This window comes from Mixophyes fleayi, chromosome 3, assembly GCF_038048845.1.
Source record: "Mixophyes fleayi isolate aMixFle1 chromosome 3, aMixFle1.hap1, whole genome shotgun sequence".
NCBI lineage: Eukaryota > Metazoa > Chordata > Amphibia > Anura > Limnodynastidae > Mixophyes > Mixophyes fleayi.
The window spans coordinates 160,738,177-160,763,811 of record NC_134404.1 but is presented as its reverse complement, the minus strand read 5'-3'; the positions used below and the strand labels follow the sequence as shown (position 1 = coordinate 160,763,811).

The following is a 25,635-nucleotide window of genomic DNA, read 5'->3' as shown; positions in this document are numbered from 1 at the left end:
GGGGTTCCTAACAATATCTACTTTTCCACGAAAATGCAAACATCACATTTCTTCTCATGATAGTAAAATCACACAGTACTCAAACAATTCAATATTTATCTCCATGATCACACATTATGACAAAGACTGCATGATCCAATCTCAATATTTGAAATCACAAGATGCAAACTGTTCCTGCTGATAGCTATAAATATAAACTTCGAAAGAGAAATGTGATCTTTGCAGAGGACTCAAACAACTGAGAATGGCTTCCAGCACCCATAAGCATTATCATGATGAAGATTTTGATGCCAAAGGATTAGTTGAAACTCACTTTTCTCATGGAGACATCCTTATAATAGAGGAAAATGTGGGCTTCCCTATGAAAATATTACATGAACTGTTTTCTTCAGGTCTATATATGATTTAGTGCTAAAATCTGTATAAGTACCACTTGGTTTATATGAAGGTTTATCTTTAGAATAATGGTTGCCCTTGGGGTCTATGTATTGTAATAAAAAATGAAGTTGTGTTGTGAAAACTAATTTTCTTTTTACTTTTCAATTTTTTAAAATTGTTTCACTGCTGTTAAGTTAGTACTTTTAAATGTTAATAATGTTATTGCTTATATGGTAAAATAGGGTATCTGGGGGTAAATGTATCATAGTGCGGGTTGTACAAGTCGCCGGAAATCGGCGAGATGACAGCTTAAATTTAAAGCGGCTCTGCCTTGTAAAGGGAAAATTCCCTTTTACAAGGCAGCGCCGCTTTAAATTTAAGCTGTCATCTCGCCTATTTCCGGCGATTTGTACAACTCGCACTATGATACATTTACCCCCTGGTGTAAAAACTGTATTTGAAATGTGATGTTAATAAACATAATATTTTCTTTTGAAAGACAAGGGAGAAGAAAGTCAGGTGTATCGGAAATGCTGGGTGTAGTAAATTACCCTGTAAATCCCCCTTATCATTTTAGCTTTGCAGTTAGCAGAGAGTAGGAATACTGGTAACAATACAGCTACATCATTAAAGTCTGAACAGATGTTGGAATGTGTTTCAAGTACTTGAATGAACAACAAGTGTAACTAGTTAGGCTGTATCCACACTGTTTTATGTTAAACTACAGCACTGCGGGTAAATGCAGATGGTGTTTTATTTTTTTCAAAATGTTGTCTCTCTTCTGTTTACTACAGGACAAGTGAAAGGAAACATATTGCTTGATATTAGTATTGGGTCTATAGTCTACCAGCTATTCTCAGCCTGCAATGTTTTCAAGGAGATCTATGTGGTGGAATTCACAGACGCCAATATTAAACACCTCAAGAAATGGCTGGAGAAGGATGACGAAGCCACCGATTGGTCATTTGCTGCCAAACGAGTTAGTCGGCTACAAGGGAATAGGTACAAAACCTAATTTTCAAGTACATTGATAAAATACCCCTCCATCTCTATGTAATCATATTTATATATACATTGGGTGAGAGGAGCCATCTTACAACTAGATGGTCTTCCAAAGAGATGAAACTTTAATAGACTTCAGTACAAACTTTGATACTGAGATCCTATTGTTGGTAAGAATAATTTTGAGCAGAGGCCAGAGCAACTTACTAGTCTGTAAAGAGGAGCTTGAATAACAGAATTGTGCATGGAACTTGTCAGTAATGCTATCCTATGCAAACACCCGTTTTATTCTGTTTAATTTCACAGGGATCTAGAGTTTTATATAATTATCCAGAACACTTAGATGCCATATGTCAGTAGAATTTTTTTTTTTTGTGTATCAGTAAAATAAAATATAGTAATAATTAAAGATATGACAATTGTATTAACACCAATCAACACATAAAATAGACTAAACAATGTGCTTGGACATGAATTTTGTTTTGCATGCCTCATTTATAATTTGTTCAACGCCTTGTCCTCTACATTGCTAATAAATCAGTAAATCAGAACTTACAACCTTATTGAGTAGGTTTGTAGGAAAGTGTAACATGTCAAATACCAATTAAATGCCAGTTAAGTGGAGATTAACGTAAAAAATAATCATTGAAACCAAGTGCTACTTCCTCTAAAGACAATGCTACTAATGTGTCTGAGTGACGGTTTTTCATAACCTTTTGCTTCGTAAAATCAAAACTATATTGTACCATTTTCCTTGACCATCAGGCAGTTTCTTTGAGATGGCAGCTCTCACCCATGTTAATAATTATAAATATGCAGAGAAATGAGCTCATTGATTGGCGCCCTGTGGATCTCCAGCTATTGTGGAATTACAAATACTAGTACAATAATAGTTGGAGATCCACAGACTGGCCTGTTGTACTGGCAGATAGGTAATGGAGGGTAAGTGATATTTTATGTGTCTTGGTCAATTTTTATATAACAACCCTATTTACTTATATAAAATATTTTATTACTATACTAATAGAAGGGCTCATGTAGAGTTGGAAGCACTTAGCATTTTCTGCATATAAAATGTTGTTTTAATTCTACCCATGCCCACAAAGCACTTGAGTTGCGGCCTTATGTAGTCGCACACTGTGATCATGGGCGCTTGCGACCCCTCTTGACTTAAGGGGCAAAATGTGTGAAGAAGGGGGCGTATAAGGACATGCTGGAGCAAATGCAACTTATGTAGACTGAGACTCAGAAGGGATACTAGTGGTCACCCCATCACTGGTGTAAATTACGAAATGATAGTGGTGATGATCAGCTTAGATGCATCTGGCTTAACATACCTCTGTAAAATGTGTCCTTTATATATTAGAGAATATATTATAAATGTATCCTCTATTTGGGCCTTATTATGTGCACAATTTCCTTTAGAAGATTTACTTATCATATATGTAGATCGGTAACATTTTTCTTTAGACAATTCTAACTTCAATTTATGGAAGTTACAAAAATAATGTCTCATTTTAATGGCAACAATGTAATTATCATAGGACACATGTATGCTGATCTTTATGATAGTATAAATATGTGCTTAGACACTTATAAATGCCTTTTATTTCGTTTCAGAGATGGTTGGAAGGAACAAGAAGAGAAAGTGAGGAGAACAATGAAAAGTATTGTTAAATGGGATATCTTTGAAAATAGTTGTATAGATCCTCTACTTGTACCCCAAGTCGACTGCGTTCTCAGTCTCTGGATATTAAATGTAATAAGTAAAACTAAGGAAGAGTTCCAGAGGAACCTGAAAAGTTTCACATCACGGCTTAAAATCGGAGGATATCTGGTGCTCTTCAGTGCAGTGAATATGACCTTCTACCGAGTGGGGCAGCACAAGTTCTTTCACCTTACAATTGATGAAAATTTTATAAAAGAGTCAGTAATTAAGGCTGGGTTTGTCATTGAGAAAATGGATTTAAAGGCTAGTATGGTAAAATGTGATTTACTTGATTTTGATCATTTGTGTTTCATCCTGGCTCGCAAGGAGAGAGAGGGCTAATGTGGCAGATGGGAAGATTAAACTCTTAAAGGTGATTTCAACTGACTAGTATATATTTTGGGATTCCAATTGTATTCCTGCTATAGCTATCCCCAGTACTTACTTTTATTAGTGACCTCGACTGGAGGGTCAAAGGAGATGAAGCATTCAATGCGCTAGTGATAATGACAACCAGCCCCTGAACAAATGGCCAAGTAGCTAATCCAATCAGGAGATGGCTGTTATTTGCGCCATTGTTTGGATTGTATCTGTCCTTTGACTCTCTAGCAGAGTTCTTGGGTACCATTGAGTACAACTGTACCCCATCAAATGTACTAGACTGGAGAAAGGATAGAGGTTGTGTAAAATTCCACGAAAGATTGAAAACCCCTTTAAGACTTTAATCACAAATAAATAAATATGTTTGCATTCATTGGTATATAAAATATACTACTTATATATCATGCATTATATCCGCTTTTCACCATCATTCTTTTATTGCTGACAGTCAAAAGAGAGGAGAAAGAGACAACATGATTTCCATTAGTACAACAAAATTCTAATTCGTATTTATTTTTAACACACAACAAAATAGACAAATTCTCATTTGATATTTTAGAAGACACCAACATATGAGGATGACAGATTCACTTTATTGGTGAATGTGCAGTAATTCTGTAACCAAGAAGTTCAGTGATTTTTAATGTGCAAATGTGCCTAATTTTCTGCATTTTGCATACATTGAAGCTTCCCCCATGTCTCATTATTGACATTTGTCTGTGCACACGCTTTGTGCTACAGTTTGTAGGCTTGTGGTCTGTGACTGAAGTAAATGAACCCTAAACGAATACATCGTAATTGGGGCTCTGTGTATGTAGTATGAGTATAACAGGAGATTCTCATGTTATAACATAATGTTAATGTGGTTTTGTTGGCTTTGTAGTACTAAATCACAAGTTGCTTTTATGTGAAGGAACTGTATTGATTTATATGCCTCTAAAGATAGAACACTTCTCCTTTTAGCCCTCCATGAAAAAAAAATTAAAAAATGTTTTGGAATGTCTCTTATTATGATCATTTATTTATATGTCTTAATACATAACTATATTATTCCTTCTTAGATCCTACTGTAGTAGTCCACTTGTATAAAACTGGTGTGAATGATTAAATATTCTTTACAAAGTGCTACGTTATGTGTAGACGCTTTATAATTATCTCATTAGTAATAAACAAAAATGCATGCATCTGGCTTGGGTGGTGTTTCTGTTTCTCCCAGTGAGCTAGTGACAGAGTTGTGTTGCAGATACAAGCAGAGCTGTGACATCACTTGGGCTGTGCCACACCCCTCTGACATCATAAGATCACAGTAACAAGAAAGAGAGAAGTTTTGAAAACAGTGATCAGTGATCTGATACTCCACAAGTGTAGTTGTCATTTTTTCTAGATTAATTGCTGTAGATACAATGTAATCCAAGACAGAACTATGATATCTATGGGGCTGTGTCACTTTCTTCTGATAGCACAGATTAGTAGGAGGTGTTAATACAAGTTCATAGTGTGACTAGAACCAGCACACTCTTTGGGTAACAAGTAAAACCAGTGGAAATTATACACCGATCATCCACAACATTCAAAACCACTGACAAGTGAAGTGAATAAAATTGATTATTTCGTTACAAGGGTACCTGGGAATTTAAGGTGTGGGATATATTAGGCAGCAAGTGAATAGTCAGATCTTAAAGTTAAATTATCAGTATCAGGCAGGCATATCTCGGGGCAGCACCTGGAGTCCTGACAAATACATATATATATATATATATATATATATATATATATATATATATATATAAAACCATCTTTCACTCTTCAGCCTGGATCGGCATCAGTGAAGTGCCAAGCAAGCATAAAAGCAGGTGAGACAGCAGGGATCTGAGGTCTCCACGGTTATCTTGTAGCACCAGGGGGAATAAGTACAATTAAATCCCTTGAGACTTACAGCCAAAACCAGGCCACCTTCTTCCATTGGTCCATGGGTCCAGTTCTTGAAGTTGATATGTTGGACGCTGGAAAAATGGGCAAGCGTGAGGATCTGAGCAAATTTGACAAGGACCAAATGGTGATGGCTAGACTACTGGTTCAGAGCATCTCTGAAATGGCAGGTCTTGTGGGATGTTCCCGGTATGCAGTGTTTAGTACTTACCAAAGGTGGTACGAGGAAGGACAACTGGTTAACCGTCAATTGGGTCATGGGTGCCCAAGGCTCATTGATGTGTTTGGTGAGCAAAGGCTACCCTGTCTGGTTCAATCCCAGGGAAGAGCTACTATAGCACAAATTCCTGAAAAAGTTACTTGTGTAGCACACAAATAGCAACTTTACATTTCAGTGCACAAATAAGATATCAAGTATTTGTGAGCCTCGTGAAAAAACAGTCAGTATTTAACTTATGTGCAAAACAGAAAACTCATTTGCACCCCTTGCATTGTAACATGGTTTTGTCCAGGAGACTTAAACTAGAAACTTCGTAATTTAACTTCCTTTATGATTCAGGCCCCATGTAAGATGTTCTTTGGGTCCCCATCTCATCCTAGAGTGTCTGCCCTAGCACACAATAGTCCTTTGAATGTTTAATGTCTGGGTGCAACACAATCTCTGATCTGTGCTCACCACCATACTGTGTTTCCATAGGAGTCACTGTAACATCAACAAATACACTATAGATAATGTTTGAATGGTATTGTGAGGCTTCATAGTTTACCTTTCTGCTAAATGGGTAACTGTCTGTGAATTATCAAACAATACAAACAGACATAAAGAAATGTTTTATCGGGTTGGCCATAATTTCAATTACCATGAACTAGCTTAATTTAAATCAACTACTGTAGGGGAGCGTCTGCCTACTGACCTGGCCTCTGTAAAATTGTATACATGCAAGTGTTCAGAAGCAAACACAATGGCCAGAATCGGACAAATCCCATACTGACTGACGTTTTGTATAGATTTTGACTGTTTGGCCAGGCTCAGATCATTGTGATTTATTACCTCATTACAGGGTAGTTCAGTTATTGAGACAAATAAGCTCTTGGACATCCATCACTAGTCAAACTAGGGATGTGCACCGGCGACTTTTGGTGTCTCGTGTTTTGTGTTTTGGATTCGGATTTTCGCGATGTTTTGGGTTCGGATTTGTTTAGCAAAACACCTGCCGAAAGGTTTTGGTTCGGATTTAAAGTTTTGGATTCGGATTTTTTTTGAAAAAAGCATAAAAAGTTAAAATATCAAGTTTTTGGGCTTATTTTCACTCCTATGCTATTATTAACCTCAATAACATTCAATACCAAGCATTTCCACTAATTTATAGTGTATTCTGAACACCTCACAATATAGTTATTAGTCCAAAACGTTGCAACGAGGTATCTTTCTGGACTGCGTAGTGGAGTGGTCCCCACAATATAATAAGAAAACCATCAACTGGTTTTAATCACACCAAAAAATGTACCTGGAATGCGTAGAGGAGTGGGTCACCACAATATAAATTAAAAACCCTGAACTTGTATGATTCGCACCAATAAATGTATCTGGACTGCGTAGAGGAGTGGTCACCACAATATATATAATAAGAAAACCATCAAATGGTATGAATCGCACCGAATAATGTACCTGGACTGCGTAGAGGAGTGGTCACCACAATATAAATTAAAAACCCTGAACTTGTATGATTCGCACCAATAAATGTATCTGGACTGCGTAGAGGAGTGGTCACCACAATATATATAATAAGAAAACCATCAACTGGTATGAATCGCACCGAATATTTTACCTGAACTGCGTAGAGGAGTGGTCACCACAGTATAAATTAAAAACCCTGAACTTGTATGATTCGCACCAATAAATGTATCTGGACTGCGTAGAGGAGTGGTCACCACAATATATATAATAAGAAAACCATCAACTGGTATGAATCGCACCGAATAATGTACCTGGACTGCGTAGAGGAGTAGTCACCACAATATAAATTAAAAACCCTGAACTTGTATAATTCGCACCAATAAATGTATCTGGACTGCGTAGAGGAGTGGTCACCACAATATATATAATAAGAAAACCATCAACTGGTATGAATCGCACCGAATAATGTACCTGGACTGCGTAGAGGAGTAGTCACCACGATATAAATTAAAAACCCTGAACTTGTATAATTCGCACCAATAAATGTATCTGGACTGCGTAGAGGAGTGGTCACCACAATATATATAATAAGAAAACCATCAACTGGTATGAATCGCACCGAATAATGTACCTGGACTGCATAGAGGAGTGGTCACCACAATATAAATTAAAAACCCTGAACTTGTATGATTCGTACCAATAAATGTATCTGGACTGCGTAGAGGAGTGGTCACCACAATATATATATAATAAGAAAACCATCAACTGGTATGAATCGCACCGAATAATGTACCTGGACTGCGTAGAGGAGTGGTCACCACAATATAAATTAAAAACCCTGAACTTGTATGATTCGCACCAATAAATGTATCTGGACTGCATAGAGGAGTGGTCACCACAATATATATATAATAAGAAAACCATCAACTGGTCTTAATCGCACCAAAAAATGTACCTGGACTGCGTAGAGGAGTGGGTCACCACAATATAATTTAAAAACCCTGAACTTGTATCATTCGCACCAATAAATGTATCTGGAATGCGTAGAGGAGTGGGTCACCACAATATAATAAGAAAACCATCAACTGGTCTTAATCGCACCAAAAAATGTACCTGGACTGCGTAGAGGAGTGGGTCACCACAATATAATTTAAAAACCATGAACTTGTATCATTCGCAGCAATAAATGTATCTGGACTGCGTAGAGGAGTGGGTCACCACAATATAATAAGAAAACCATCAACTGGTCTTAATCGCACCAAAAAATGTACATTGACTGCGTAGAGGAGTGGGTCACCACAATATAGTTTAAAAACCCTGAACTTGTATGATTCGCACCAATACATGTATCTGGACTGCGTAGAGGAGTGGGTCACCACAATATAATAAGAAAACCATCAACTGGTCTTAATCGCACCAAAAAATGTACCTGGACTTCGTAGAGGAGTGGGTCACCACAATATAATTTAAAAACCCTGAACTTGTATCATTCGCACCAATAAATGTATCTGGACTGCGTAGAGGAGTGGGTCACCACAATATAATAAGAAAACCATCAACTGGTCTGAATCGCACCAAATAATGTACCTGGACTGCGTAGAGGAGTGGTCTGGTCACCACAATATACTTAATAAAAAACCCTCCACGGCTCTGAATTTCCCCCAAAAAAATTCTGGACTGTGTAGTGGGGTGGCCCCGGTACTAAATTTGATACCGGGGCCACAATATAATAAATAGTTACACTCTCAACTGGTCAGAATTCCACCAAACAAGTATCTGGACTGCGTAGTGGGGTGGCCCCGGTACTAACTTTGATACCGGGGCCACAATATAATAAATAGTTACACCCTCAACTGGTCAGAATTCCACCAAACAAGTATCTGGACTGCGCAGTGGGGTGGCCCGGGTACTAACTTTGATACCGGGGACACAATATAATAAATAGTTACACCCTCAACTGGTCAGAATTCCACCAAACAAGTATCTGGACTGCGTAGTGGGGTGGCCCCGGTACTAAATTGGATATCGGGGCCACAATACCTCCTCCAAGTTCCAAGTGTAGTGTTTATAACATATTAACACTACACTAATTCTAGCACGTCAAACCCTCTTGTTTAAAATAATGACAGGGCATTTAAGTTTTGATTAAATTTTTTGAATTTGTTGACATTTTCTAATTTTCTTTTACTTTTTGAACATGGCAAACGACTGCTGAATGGTCACATAATGCCAAAAAAATAGTTGCAAGATGAAATTGTCCTTGGGCCCTCCCACCCACCCTTATGTTGTTGAAATAGGACATACACACTTTAACAAACCAATCATTTCAGTGACAGGGCCTACCAAACAACTGTGGCTGAAATGATTGGTTTGTTTGGGCCCCCACACCAAAATAACAATTCATCTCTCCCTGTACAACTACAAACTAAACAGGCTCTACTGAGGAAAGATGTCGTCCTCATCCTCAACCTCTGATTCCTCTCCACCTACAGTGTGTACTTCCTCCTCCTCACACATTATCAATTCGTCCCTGCTAAACTCCACAACCACAGGTCCCTCTGTACTATCTGGAGGGCAGTGCTGTACTTCATTGAGGAATTGATTATTCATTTTTATAAACATCATTTTTTCAACGCTGTGAGGAAGCAACCTCCTTCGCCGCTCACTGACCAGGTTCCCCGCTGCACTAAAAACTCTTTCCGAGTACACACTGGAGGGGGGACAACTCAGTTAAAATAAAGCCAGTTTGTACAGGGGCTTCCAAACTGCCTTTTGGAGTTCTACCACGTCACTACCTCTAGTTAATTTAGATTGCAAGGCTTGTAAATACTTTGAAGATAAAAAAAGCAGGCTGCACAGACTGTGGAGCTAGAAAGTGAAATTAAATGTACCACGTTACTTTGGTGGCTATCTATGCCCCCCCCCACCCTACACTTGTAGTTGAATATAAATAAAGCAGCCTGCATAGACTGTAGAACTAGAAATTCAAATATACAAAGAAATGGAAAAAGGCAGTTTGGTATCTGTGTGCATCAGATCCCCTCTCCACTAGGAGTAAAATAGAAAACTATTCAGCCGTTATATAATCTAGAATATAAATAGAAATTGAGAATGGCAATTGGGTATCTGTCTGCATCATAATCATCAACATCCTCCTCAGCACCAGCTACATCAATATCCTCCTCCCGGTGTACAACATTCACACCTTCATTAGCCAAATCTGTAACTGGACTGTGGGTGATCCTTCCAGCATATGCAGAGGGCGTGCTGCAAATGCTGGATGGAGTCACCTCTTCCCGTACAGTGATGGGAAGGTCAGGCTTCACAACCAACAACACCCTTGGACTCGCCTTGGGGATTTGTGATGTCATCTGTTTAGAAATCAGAGTTCTTTGCTGTTTTGTTGTTGTTGCTGACAGCATAACTCTCTTAAATTTTTTGTAGGGGGGGGGAGGAGGAGGTCTTAGATCCTTGGGTGGAGCTGGACCACTAGTCATGAACACGGGCCAGGGCCTAAGCCGTTCCTTGCCACTACGTGTCGTAAATGGCATATTGCCAACTTTACGTTTCTCCTCAGATGATTTTAAGTTTCTCTTTTTGCTATTTTTTGAGAACTTGGGCTTTTTGGATTTTACATGCCCTGTACTAGGAGATTGGGCTTCGGGCTTGCCAGACGACGTTGATGGCATTTCATTGTCTATGTCATGACTAGTGGCAGCAGCTTCAGCATTAGGAGGAAGTGGGTCTTGATCTTTCCCTACTTCATCCTCCAAATTTTGGTTTTCCATTATATGTAGCACAAGAGAGCGTACCCCTAAGCCACACACACTCGTCAAAGCCTTTAAAAATTATATGCGGCACAGGAGAGTAGCACTGGACTTATACTGCTGAATCAGTGAACTTTGTAATAGCAGTACCACTGGACTTATACTGCTGAATCAGTGAACGTGGTAATATTGCAGTACCAATGGGCTTATACTGCAGGATTGGTTTTTCAAATTTTGTTGTAATTAAATTTTTTTAAAATTAGTTTTTTGTATTTTTTTTTATAACTTTTTTTAATTTTTTAAACACTTGGGAATATTGGGGAAATAACTATGCCCTTAGAAGCACAGAGCACAGGACACAGGACCACTGGACTGAAAAGGACACAGCACAGGATCCAGCAGCACTACTGAACTCAAAATTGACAGAGCACAGCACACAGCACCACTGGATTGATACTGCAGAACACAGCACAGCACAGTACAGAACTAAACAGCACAGTACAGAACTAAACAGCACAGCACAGAACTAAACAGCACAGTACGAGATCTACCAGGACAGAGGACCACCTAACACACCCTCCCTCTACCCTGATCAATGCCCGAGTGAAGATGACGGCGACTAGCGGGGAATTTATAGGTTCCGAGTATCGCGAGATCCGACAGCGGGATTATGACTCTGAGCCTCGGTTTCAAGTTTTCATTTGGCGCCAATACCCGGATCTGTCTTGGATCCGACTTGGATCGGCAACGTTCGGGTGGGCTCGGATTCAGGAAATCCGAGTGCGCTCATCTCTAAGTCAAACTAGATAATATGTTGTCGTGTACTTACTAGGATAACAGGGTGTGGTTCTTCGTCCGAGGTAATAGTTACCAATCTTCCCTGTGTCTTATATTACTAAACATTAATATCCAGACACACAGCAGACAGTTCACAAAACACTACAGCCTTAGGCTCTTTGCAGAAATATGTGCCTATTGCTATAAGGACAGGAATAACCATTGATCTTAGTTGTTTTGTGAAGCAGTGGCCGGGTGCCACCCACTGTGCATTTGCACTATCAGAAAAGGCTAAGGCCTTCGTACATATTGTAAATTTGTACATTTATAACTTTATTCTCCCGATCCAAGCCATGTTTAAATACAATATTTACCAATGTGCTGACTATGGAGAAATTATTCTCATGCATAGCTGCTTTGTCATGTACGACACCACTAAATAGTTAGTGGAAAAAGACTGAAATTTAGACTTGACATTTGTGTGCTACAAACAGTATTGAACCTAGGGGCAAAATGTACTTTATGTGTATTTTGGCACATTGCCATTTTCACATGGTTCACTCCTGGACACCTCAGTAATAAATGTCGGGACAAATTTGTTAAAGGAATCAGTTTCTACCAGGCAAACTTTGTATGGACAATTTCAACATGCATTTAGTTTAAAAGTCCTATCTTAGGTCCGTCAGGGTTGAAACAAAACATGTACATGCAACACAGAGCCCAGAACAATGGGAAAATTCCTTCCACTACAGTTAAGTTGTATATGTAATGTTTACATTAAGCATCCATGATACTCACTTAGACAGATTGTAGTCTACTGTGACATTATACACTAGTACCTGTGGAAAAAACTATTTGAGTGTCCTACAGAATTTTAAGTACTTACGTGTGTACCTTTGAGGCTTGGGTTATTGGCTTGTTGTGGGTGAATGCTTGGGTATGTGTATGATTTACCTCCACTAAATCTTTGACACAAATAGACATAGGATGACACTTTTGCACGATTTTAACATACCGTTTTACACAAAAATGACTTGTAGGACACGTGGCAAGAATTAAATTAAGGAATGTAGACTCTGTGTTCTGAGATAACAATGTCCTTAGACTTCTTAAAAAGTCTGATTTTTTACATCATTACTAAAATATGCCAAACAAAAAAACCAGCCACATAGTTTCAGTAGTATTTACATTTTTGATTAAGATAAACATAAAAAACTTCCCAACAAATATGAAATTAAATGTAAAAATAAAAAACAAACAAAAAACATAAGTCACTTATTGTTTGGCTTTTTGTATGGTTTTGCTTCCGGTACATGCCGGACCTGACTTCTGGTTACCAGTGATGTGGAGGGCTCAGAGGAAGCATCCGAACTCACAAGGGGAGCAGATTGTGTCCGACGCTGTGAATGTGCTGGGTCTTGGCCTGGGGGTGTGGCAGGGGCCAGGACAAGGAGAGTGGCAGGGGCGTGGACAAGGGGGTGGCAAGAGCATGAGCAAGGGTCATAGAAAATAGATGGGCTAGGATCGGGGCAAGGAGGGTGGAGGCAGCAGAGGGGTCAAGGAGGGGGGAGGGAACAGATGGGGCAAGGAGGGTGGAGGCAGCAGAGGGGGCAGGGAGGGTTGAGGCAACAGACGGGGCAGGGAGGGGGGAGGCAACAGACAGGGCAGGGAGGGAGGAGGCAACAGACAAGGCAGGGGGGGAGAAGGCAACAGACAGGGCAGGGAGGGAGGAGGCAACAGACGACTGGTGTTGGGGGCTGGGGAATGGATCATCAGAAATTGGTGAAGGTAATGTGCTGGAGGTACGTGGGGAGTGGACATGCAAAAGATCACCCAGGTGTGTTGCAATAGTAGTCATAGTGGAATTTAGAGTAGCCATTTGGGTGTTGAATGTGCTAAAGAAAGTGGTGAGTTGGTGTTCCATGCGGGGTAGAGTGTTTGCTATGTGTGCAACGTGATTCAGTGATGGCTTCAAATCCTTGGGATGCGAGTGAGAGTGCCTACACCCTTGCAAGTTCAGCCTGCTCCCTCTGAGGCTCCTCCACATCACGGGCAGCTTCCTCCTCCACCTCGCCAGCAGCCTGGTGTTCACGTTCTATATATAAAGAAAAAGAGAAGAGAATACATTATATCCAAACTGTAACGCTAAAGGTTTTCTTTGTAAACATTTGGACACACGCGTCATGTAGCATTTGATAAGTATAAGCTTCCATGGAATTTGCAAACAAACAGGCCATAGGCACGTATATTGGTACCTTTTTCAAAAACACCAACATATTAAGACAATTTGTCTTCAGTGTTTACATTTAATTTACTACTATGTGATAGGCAAACACATTGTGACATTAAAGTTTAACAGACGACACATCCTGAGAGTTGTCACATGTGCAGATACCGAACACAAACATTAACAGACATTAAATAATGAAACTCATTATGTTCCTAGGGGAGAGAGCTCTCCTATTCGGGCTGGGCTAGAGCCAGTGTCTATGTCGCCCATCCCAACGATTTCCACCATTGAAATGGCCACACTTGCACGCTCCTCTAGGAGTGTTAATGTTGCCTCCAGGGAAGGGCCCCCACCAGTGCCTTGGGCATGTTGGTGTGATTTTTTAATTTTCGCCTTTAGCCACCCTTTATAGTCTGCCCATCTGTGCAAATGACAAAGATTATGACATGAAATGGCAGAATAGTATAAAAAATGCAACTTCACAGTGTCCTTTTACAAATTACACAGAAAATAACTAAACCAATACACAGTGAAATGTGTGTGGCTTTTCAAGCGTGGATAATGTCTAAAACTGAACATGTTTATGTGTAAAAGTACCATGGGGATTTCGCTGTCTAACTAAGGCCTTGCTAGAGAAATGACTTACACAGACACAAGGATGCATTACGCTTACAGGTGTCTAACTAGTAATATGGTGACAGTCATCCAAACAAAAAATTGATTTATAATAATAAATTATTTTGTACCTTTTCTGAACTTCAGCGATTTTTCGCAGACATTGCGAAACCCTATTTATCTTCATAGTTATTCTAGCCCATTTCTGGGCTCGCTCAGAACCTGTAATTGATTCTTCTGAATTTTCGCTATTACCTTCTCCACAAGGAATTCTAATTCTGCGATTGTGAAATTCAGGCGTCTGCGTGTGGGCAGCCCTGGCGGTCACTCGGTGCTGGTTCCAGCCTCCTCAGACATTTAGCTATAGAAAATAAATGGAGGTTGTTTATTGGCAACGCAAACAGTCAGGTGCAATGAAATATTGTAGTCTAACCCACCCCCTTAAAGATTGCATTCGTCAGACTCCAACCTCTAGTTATCAAGCACATGCTCCTTATTATAAAAAGCATTGTTGTTTCTATATATACACAACAGTCACTTCTCAAACTGTACCAAAAAATGAATTGCCTAAAAGCACTAAATCTTCATTCTGTTAATACTACCACTCTCCATTGTTGCTTTTATTACATTGTTAATCACGTTGGCAACACAGTTAACTCATCTATCTCCCATTCCAAATCCTGGGCAGTAACAAAAAAATGTGATTGGAAATGTAATGTGAATGCAAAAGAAAGCCATTCACAGGATTAAGAGTGTTGACTATATAGTTTCCTTTATTTGTAATCATCAGGGCCATCTTTTGCATTGGGCATGATGGGCAGCTGCCCGGGGGCCCCACAGGCAAGGGGGCCCCATAGGCACGGCTCTTAATGAGAATAAATAATCCTGCAAAAGAAAAAAACCTGCAAAAAAACTTTCAAGGGTCACTGAGCAAGTACATCTATATATCTCTATCTCTATATATCTATATCTGTATACATCTATATATCTATATCTAGGGGCCCAGTTGCACTGCTTTGCCCTGGGGCCCATAATGTTGTTAAGATGGCCCTGGTAATCATCCAAAAAAGTGCTGTTATGCACGTTTTGTCGCTATCCAATAACGATTGTCGAATCTCGATTTGTGTTTCCAACGCACAAATATTTATTCTCAAAAAGTAGCAGAATAATTCAAGCGAAATAATAATAAGTACAGCCGTTACTTATCACAGGCGCTCTAGATCCAGTGAACAGTCATTCAGGTCTGAAGTCTGTGGTCAAGATGACTGTCCACTAGATGAAAAGCTCCTGCTTATATGCAAACAGAAATACAGTAAAACAATGCAGATGGTGTGACTTGCTTCTATTGGTCCAGGTTTCAGGAAGGTCAAGGAGGTTGCAGATCATAGGCTAGTTCAAACTAAAATACCCAAAGGTGGGGGTCATCTCTCCAGGGTATGTGCTCCGATCTTCCCGCCAAGTCTCCAATTTCAACTAGTCCATTAGCATTTTATAGTCAGTATCACTTTAAAGGTTTATTCCCTAACATCTATAACTAGAGTATGTAATGTGCGTTCTCTTCGCCGAATGAACCGGACAGCTGCTGATGAATAGGGGATTAAAATCATACCAGACATGACACATTTCCTTTAATCTGTACCATATGTTTTACTAATATGCATATAACTTATAATATTACACATAAACACTACTATATTTTGACATAAATAACTATGTGTTGCAACTACAATTAATGTGTACTATTTACAAATGTGAGTGTTCGTGCGAATGTATATAAAAGTGTAAAAACTGTTTATTGCCACGTGTTGCGCCTTGATACGCCTTTCCACGCCTTAGGGTGCTTTACGCATATTTTCAGACAAAGACAACCAAGTTTGCTCGATATTAATTGAAATGACTTTGTCCAATTTGCTGACTTCGATAGCTCCACCCTTTGATAGTGTATTAAACTATCACACAATCACCGTTTCAAGTTCATGATTATACAACACTTCTTCACAGACCATGATCTCGATATCTCTCACCACCCTTTCAGTCTCGTTTTCAGTGTTTCCTCTAGAAGACTGTTTTCCACACTTCAACACAGTAGGAACACATTTAACACATAAACCAATTGCTAAAATGACACCAAGTATAAGGAGAAGGAGCTTACCTACACTTGCAACCATTTCCTGTACCCACTCCCCTAGACCGGAGAACCATTTTACAGGGTTCAACCATGAGAACCAACCTGCCACCTTTTCCCCTACTTCATATAGCGAAGAATTATGGTTCCTTCGAAATTCCCATTTCAGTTGCAGAATTTCATCCATCTTCCGGTCTATAACCTCCTTAGGATCATCTGTATTATTGGTGATGTACGTGCAACATTTAACACCAAACTGGGTGGCCAAAGTCACACAGTATCCACCAGTAATAGAGGTGAGATAATTCAGTACCAACCTATGTTGCACCAACTCCTTCTTGTACGCTTGTAGCTCCCTTCCCGTATACCTCAGTGTCATCATACATCTCGGTGATATTGTCTATCAATTTAGCTAGATCTTGAATATATTTAAAGTTTAAAGTTCCCCGAGCGGTCCTGGTGAGATCTAGAGCAACCATAACTTGAAAACCAGTGGTTTCACTAATCAATTTTGTAGCTATGGGCTCCTCACCAGGAATCATATTTCTCTTGCCACGGTGTTCATATTGTGTGTGTATGTATGGTGGTGATGTAGTCTTGTGAATACCAACCATTTCTTCATGAGTAATAGTCATGATTTTAGGAACCAGTTTACCTAAGAAACACAAGCCCTTGGAACTCGGAGTCACCCAGGAATAAGCTTTTCTCCCACAAACAAAGTACACATCATCAGGTAGAACCTAAGGAACAGTATGCCCATTAATTATATCACCTAAGGTTTTGACAAAACTACCCATGCCTAGTGTCTCCATTTGTTCAAGACACGTGTCAGCATGGATGACATTCTTACAATTACATATAGAGACCTTCCCAATGGATACTTTCTTATGTTTAGTTACACGCCCTAATTTGTGCTGTCCATCAACATTCCTGCCTATTGGTGACCTTGCAAGTCTCCCTCCAAAATGAGTGTGGCGAGCCATTGTCTGATCTGATAGGTCAGCTTCCCAATTCTCCAGACGCTTTGCATGAGAGATATTTAGGCACAGTAAAGATCTGTCTAAGGAGTATTTCCGAAGCTTCAGACTAGGGGACCTAGTGTTATTGTACCTTCCTTCTATGGGCCTCCCTCCCCTTAATTCAAGTACCTCAGAGATGTCTAGTGGGAACGGCACTAGTCCTATGTTATGCTGTCCCTGAGGCACATGAGAGCACACCCAGCACTCAGTTTGGTTTAGAACCTTACTCACTAAGGAGTGATAATCCTCCAGAGGATGCCCGCCCTCGTCCAGATTACCAGTGGTCTGGCATCGCTGGATGCACTTCTTTTCAACTAGGGCGTCACAGAACTTACAGATACAATACTCATCAGACAATAGCCCCTCACACTGTCTCCGAGTTACAGAGCTAGCAGACCTTTTCATAACCCCTGGACCAAGCTTGATAATGGGCTGCTCTGGGTATTCTAGTAAATTTTCCTCGATATCCATCTCTTCGGTATCACTACCAGAACCTTCCTCTGTCCTCCATTCTCCTTCACAAAAATAGGGTGTCCTATAAAAAGTAACAAGAAAAATCCTGGAACAAAATAAAAAAAAAACCGCCACTCCATCGCTGGAAAGATAGTTTTGAGGCAACATCTCTGGCTCTCTGTCTTGACTGCAGGCTTTAGATCTCCCGGAACAGGTTTATGAGTGACAGATCGGTGTCGTCGGTCTCAGCTTTATCTCGAACTTTCTCCGGGTTACTGACTTTTCTTCAGTGGGTGGAATGGACCCAAGTGTCTCTCTCTGCAACCTTCAATGATGTGGTACTGGTCAGCAGCACTTGGTACGGGCCTTCCCATTGGTCTGTTAAACAACCTGAGCATAAGAAATTGCAGATCATAACATAGTCCCCAGGTTCAACATCATGACAGTTCGTTTCTGGTATACCAGGTGACAGCATTTTTAGTTTTTGTTGTTGTTGCTTTAGCTGTCTGCTCATTTTTATAAGATATTGTACAGTCACTTCCTTATTACACTTCAAGTCGTCTTGTGGACTCACGATCAAATGAGGTTGTCGGCCGAACAGTATCTGAAAGGGGGACAGATTAAGAGGAGGTCTAGGAGTGGTTCAGATGCTATGGAGGACTAGTTGCAAAGCTTCAGGCCACACCAACCTACTTTCAGCCATTATCTTACCAAGCTTGTTCTTAATAGTACCATTTACTCTTTCCACCTTACCAGTGGCTTGTGGTCGGTAAGGGGTGTGAAGTCTGCTACTGATTCCCATGAGCTTACATATGTTTTGGAAGATATCACCAGTAAAGTGGGTACCCCTATCACTTTCGATGATTCTAGGGATACCGAACCTACACACAAACTCTTGTACAATTTTCTTTGCAGTGAACACAGCAGTATTAGTGGCTGCCGGATATGCTTCTACCCAACCGGAAAACACATCAATACATACTAACACATACTTTAGATTCCTGGAAGGTGGTAATTGGATATAGTCAATTTGTATTACCTGAAAAGGTCCGTCTGTAGGAGGGATGTGGAATGGCTCAGTTGGAATAGTTTTCCCGATATTTTTCCTCAAACAAGTAAGACATGACATTGCTTTCTTACCAGCCTGAGAGGAAAATCCAGGTGAGCACCAGTATGCTCTCACCAGTTTGCACATACCTTCTTTACCCAGGTGAGTCAGACCGTGTGCTGCTTCAGCCAGGCTTGGATAGTATGTTCTGGGAGCTACAGGCTTACCTTGTCCGTCTCTCCAGAGTCCTGAGGACTCTTGACCACATCCCTTCGCCTTCCAGACCGCCTTTTTCTGCAGGGAACACAAATCTTGCATTTCAATAAATTTCTGCATGTCTAATGTCTGAAAAACCATCATAGACTCTGTCGATACAGTCATAGGTTGCCCTGCTGCCCATTTAGCAGCTTTGTCTGCCCTGTTGTTGCCCAATAACACCAGGGGGTAAATGTATCAATATGCGGGTTCTTCAACACCCGCGTGTTCAGCCTCTTCCGCGATTAAATTTCAAGCGGCGCTGCATTGTAAAGGGAAGTTAACCCTTTACAATGCAGCGCCACTTGAAATTTAATCGCGGAAGAGGCTGAACACGCGGGTGTTGAAGAACCCGCATATTGATACATTTACCCCCGGGTCTTCTTCAGAGGTATGGGCTTTACATTTTATGACGGCTACTGTTCTGGGTAACTGTATCGCTGTCAAAAGTCCTTTTATGTGTTGTGAGTGTGCCACTGGCGTGCCTGCTGCTGTTGTAAAGTTTCTAAGACGCCAAAGGGCCCCAATATCGTGCACTACCCCAAAGGCGTACCTAGAGTCAGTATATATATTAGCTGATTTACCCTTTGCCAACTCACATGCTCTCCTTTACGCTACTAGTTCAGCGACCTGGGCTGAGTGAGGTGGGCCAAGGGGTTCAGCTTCTACAACATCCTGATCATCTACAACTGCATAACCAGTACATAGTTCTCCCGTCTCTGTCTGTCTGTGACAACTCCCGTCTGTATAAAACGTAAAATCTACATTTTCTAAGGGGGTGTCACATATGTCAGGCCTTGCAGTAAAGGTCTGGTTCAGGTATTCCATACAATCATGCGTATCAGTACTCTTGCCAAACTCATCACAACCCAGGGTCTCCTCACCTCCCACCCTTTGTGTCTCTTGAGATACATACAGGGCCGCTGAGAGGGGGGGAGCGGGTACTAATTACCCGGGCCCGGGCATGTCAGGGGGCCTGGTCCGGGCCGTCGCGCGGATGATTTTTTTTTTCCAAAACTAATTATTTTTCTTTCTTTATTTATTTATTTATTTTTCGGTGGCGGGGGGGCTCGGTCGTTGGTGGGGGGAGCAGGGTAGTTAAAAAAACCAAAACCATACTCACGTGATTGTGGCGCCGGCGTCCCTCCTCTATGCTGCTCTGTGCTCCATTGCTCCAGACTGACTGAATGCCAGGTGTGACATCATCATGTCACGCCCAGCATTCAGTCAGTCTAGAGCAATGGAACACAGAGCAGCAGAGAAGACATGAAGGAAGAGAGAAGTAAAGGTAAGTGAAGGGAGAAAAACGGAGGGGGGGTGTTAAAAAATGGGGGGGGGCAGCATGACAGAGAGGGGTTAAAGAAAGGAGGGACAATAGCAGCATGACACAGAGGGGTTAAAAAAGAGGGACAATAGCAGCATGACACAGAGGGGTTAAAAAAAGAGGGACAATAGCAGCATGACACAGAGGGGCTAAAAAAAGAGGGACAAGCAGCCTGGTACGGGGTTAAAGAAAGGAAGGAGAAACTCAGAGAGGCACAGGGGGTTAAAGAAAAGAGGGACAAGCAGCATGGCACAGGGGTTAAAAAAAGAGGGACAAGCAGCATGGCACTGGGGTTAAAAAAAAGAGGGACAAAAGCAGCATGTCACAGGGGGTTAAAGAAAAGAGGGACAAGTAGCATGGCACAGGGGGTTAAAGAAAAGAGGGACAAGCAGCATGGCAGAGGGTGTTAAAGAAAGGGGCAAAGGCAGCATGGAGGGCGCAGTGTGATCATAAGGGGGCATAGCGTGGTGATGATAAAGTGGCACAGTAATGTGTGTGTGATGGCACAGGGAGCTTTTGGCAATGTAGTGTGTGTGAGGTAGATGGTGGCTAATTAATGGCTGCTATTTTGTTTGTGGGGTAATGGGAATACTATTTTAATGTTGGGGCTGGAGGAAGGCCTAATTATTAATCATGGATGTTATTGATTTAATGGTGGGGCTGGCTGTAATTTTCTAAATGTAGCCATTTTTTTTCCAAATAGGTCCTCCAACATTCCATGATCCAGACAAGCCGCAACTAAAGAAACCAGCAGCCACATGTGGTAAAAGTGAGAAGAACAGGTAGGACAGAGCAGCATAGTGTGTGAAATGTTGTGATTCTAGTAGGGACAATGCCAATGTTTTGTGAGTCCAGTGGGCGCAGGCCAAGACTGAACTCTTTCTGTACACACTGCATTCTTCCTATACTACACAAGGGTGCTAGATGTCCTGAAAGTCAGGAGTGCTTGGACAAATGTCACGCTCCGCGGAATTCAGGACCTAGTGATTTTATTGTGCTAGCCACGCCCAAATGGTGCATTGCCACGCCCCCAATTGTGTGACCATACTCATGAAAAATTTTGCGTTGCTGTAAGGCGGCGCAAATTTTTTTTGCTTACTCAACTCTAAGGGGGACCCCATGAATTTGTTGTACCGGGGCCCTGAATTCCTCTTGGCAGCCCTGGACACATATGGAAGGTATGTAGCTGGATTTAAGGTGCTACATCATTTGATAGTGATATTTGAGGGTGCCATCAGAGCTAGTTCCAATTTTGTGAATCTAGCTGAAGAGACATGTCTGGTTTGAGCTGAATTTAACAGAGCTGATACAGCATGGGGTGTATAGACAGTTGAATCATGTCCTAATACTACGTCCTCGCTCTTACTTACCAGAAGAGCAGTTGCTGCTACACTTCTGAGACATGTTGGGAGTGATCTTGCCACAGTGTCCAATTGTGCACTGTAGTATGCTACAGGTCTGTTAGCGTCACCATGTTTCTGTGTGAGGACACCTGCTGCACAATCAGCTTCCGTACAGTATAGCTCAAAATGCTTTTCATAATCAGGTATTCCCAATGCAGGTGCTTTAGTCAGACTATCTTTAAGATTAAAGAACGCTTGCTCTGACTCTTCTGTGTGTACAACACGTTCTGGTTTTGAGGATGAGACTAGCTCCTGCAATGGTAATGCCAGAATAGAAAAACCTTGGATTCAGGATCTACAGTATCCACACATCCCCAAGAAGGTACGAATTTGCTTCTGGCTCTGCGGCAGAGTCATGTGTTGTATAGCCTCAATTCTGTCCGTTGTCAAGTGTCTTAGCCCCTGGGTGAGACAGTGTCCTAAGTATTTGACCTTAGTCTGACATGGCTGTAACTTGTCCTTTTCCACCTTGTGCCCTGTTTGCGAGAGATGGAGCAACAACAATTTAGTATCATGTAAACATGACATAAAAGAATCAGAGCACAACAATAAATCGTCCACATATTGAATTAGAACAGACCCATTGCTAGGTTGGAAGGATTGTAAACAGTCATGTAAGGCTTGGGAGAAAATACTGGGGCTGTCAATGAACCCCTGGTGAAATCTGGTCCATGTATATTGCACCCCCCTGTAGGAGAATGCAAATAGGTATTGGCAGTCAGGGTGAAGAGGGACTGAGAAGAAAGCAGAACATAGTTCAATGACAGTAAAATGACTAGCAGACGGTGGAATATGCATGAGGATGACAGCTGGATTGGGCACTACGGGGAATTGGCTCTCAACAACTTTATTAATTCCTCTTAAGTCCTGGACTAATCTATAGCCCCTCCCCACACTCTTCTTCACAGGAAAAATGGGTCTATTTGCTGTGCTGGATGTACGAATTAAAATCCCTTGTTACAACAGCCTTTTAATAAAAGGATATACCCCTAGTTCCACCTCCGGTTTTAATGGATACTGTGGGATTTTTGGAGCTATCTTACCACTTTTTAGATTTACCATCACAGGAGCTACATTTGCCATCAATCCAGTGTCTTGTCAATCTCTGGTCCATAGGGACCCTGGTATTTCCAGCAACATCCCCTTTACTTGAGATGGACTTTGTTCTATAACGGTAGAGTGCAACATTAGCCTTTGAGGGGTGTCCAATATATCCTGTACCTCATGCATGACCTTCTCTGGTATATCTAGGAATACACCATCTGGTGGTACAGTATATGACAAATCCCATTTTACATAACAAGTCTCTTTCCAGCAAGTTAGTAGGAGCTGCTGCAGCCAAGAGAAACGAATGCTTAGTATGCAGAGGCCCAAAAGTAACTTCTGTGGGTTTAGTTAAAGGATAATGTAACACTCTTCCTATTACCCCCATAGCTGGAATAATTTTACTAGTTACCTGTAGATTGAAAGGAGAGGTTATCACAGATCTGGCCACCCCTATATCTATAAGAAAAGTTTGTTTCCTACCAGCTCTGTCAATTATCATTGTTGGTTCTCCTCTCAGACTCTCAGTTAACCTTACTGGCTGTAGACTACAGGTATGACCTGACTCCTAGCGCTGACTATCGCTTTCCCGCACAGTATTTACTGCTATTATGTGTGATGGGAGCTGAGAATCTTCTATTCTATGTAAGTTTCTCCTTTGTGTGTATCTATGTGTCCCACCTCCAGGGTTTTGTCTCTCCTTTCTACAATCCCTCCTAACATATCCTTCTTCATTGCAATTGAAACATCTCAATATTCTAGGTTTCCTGCTATGTGGGTTGTTTACTGGTGGTCGTGTATGTATTCCCTCTAGAGCCTGTATACTCACCGTCATTAACCTATCACTCTTCTCTTCCTTCTTTCTAATAATATTTTTGTCATGCTCCACAGCAGACTCCCTAAGAGAATCTACTGTGATACCTCATCAATTAGGTAATGAGGTATGCACCCTGGGGTAAATGTATTTACATGCGGGTTCTTCAACACCCGCGAGTTCAGCGTCTTCGGCGATTAAATTTAAAGCGACGCTGCATTGTAAAGGCTACCCGCATGTAAATACATTTACCCCCTGGTCTTTAAATTATCCCTAAGACCATCCATTAACACCCCTACAGCTACCTCCCTGTGATGTGGATCCTCACCTATGTTTGATATCCCAGTGAACCGTGTTATCGCTGCTATCCCTCTAGTGAAGTAATCTGATGCCGTTTCATTATCTTTCTGTTTAATGGTGAAAATTTTACTCCAATTTACTACTACTGGAAAATAGCTGGCTAAATGTGAGACAATTTGCTCTATATTCTCTTGATTAACCTCATCTGTCAAGGTGTCATCTCCCTCCAAAAAATAATCCTTAATAAATTTTTGTATGTTAGTATTGGGAGGAAGACATGCCCTCAGCACTACACGCCAATCCTTATTGGTTGGTTCGTGTGCATTTCCTAAGTCTTTAACAAACTTCTGACACTTAGCCAACTCTTTTCTAGGATCTGGGAATTCAGTCATAATGAAACGTAATTCTGATCTAGTCCAAGGACAATGCATTGTAACATTTCTTACAGGAACTATACCATCCTTATCCGCCTTCCCATTGGGAACTGATATTGTGTGGACTGGATACGTACCCACCGGTTCACTATCTTCAGGATTAACTACAGGAGTAACTACTTCAGTACCTTGGATCTTATCCCTCCTAGTGGTCACTCCACTACCCTCACCTTTCTCAGCCACTGCCCCCTTTACATACTTACGCTGAACCTCTAGCATATTAACAGCATGGGCAATGGCAGAAATTACAGTGGGTTCATCTTCTTCTTCAGAAACACTTGCTTTAAACTGACTTAAAACAGGATATAACTTAGCAACTTCCTTTTTTTCATTTTTAATAACGGCTGTACTTACTCCTCCTGCCACATAGGTTGGCGGGGGCGTGCTTGCGCTGAGTTCTCGATGCTTCTCAACGGCTGTTTCCGTTGTGCGCGCGCTTTTTGCCATGCCTACTTCCGCTGTGCACTCGCTGCTCTGCCACATTATTTAGTACCTCTGAATTAAAACTCACTATTGTTGGGAAAGGCCTAACACAATCCTTGGTCATCTTGACCCACGTGTCGCAATACGCCGTTGCGTATGCACCATATTTCTTACACATAAGAAACCTTGCTGAACCAATAGGCCCTTCCTTAGGCAGTACCTCGGCCATCTCTAGCGTCTGCTTAGCACCCATGTTGAACAATGCCAATATCTATGCGGACCACAGACAATACCGCAGTACTCTGTCTCTTCCGCAAACACTTTTAACCCTTTGCTACAAGCAATCTACCGCTAGAGATCTCTTACTGGTCGTGGACGTATTTGCTCAAGCCGCGTCCACTCGCTTCCTCTCGTACTAAACGTGGACCTCCTATCACAGAAATATCACCGTGAACTACAGGAATACCGCAGTACCCTGCCTCTTTCACAAATCTGCTGAGTCTATTATCACTGGTAGCACAAAGTCGA

The 25,635-nt window shown here is 41.2% G+C and overlaps 1 protein-coding gene across 1 annotated transcript; it reads left to right on the top strand.

The window, feature by feature from the left end:
* Positions 1-234: 234 nt before the first annotated feature.
* Positions 235-3,484, top strand: LOC142142802 (indolethylamine N-methyltransferase-like). The gene is made up of 3 exons (XM_075200611.1): positions 235-392; positions 1,173-1,380; positions 3,001-3,484. Exons 1-3 carry the CDS (start codon positions 245-247, stop codon positions 3,428-3,430), a joined length of 786 nt encoding a protein of 261 aa, XP_075056712.1. The 5' UTR covers positions 235-244; the 3' UTR covers positions 3,431-3,484.
* The last annotated feature ends 22,151 nt before the right edge of the window (positions 3,485-25,635 follow it).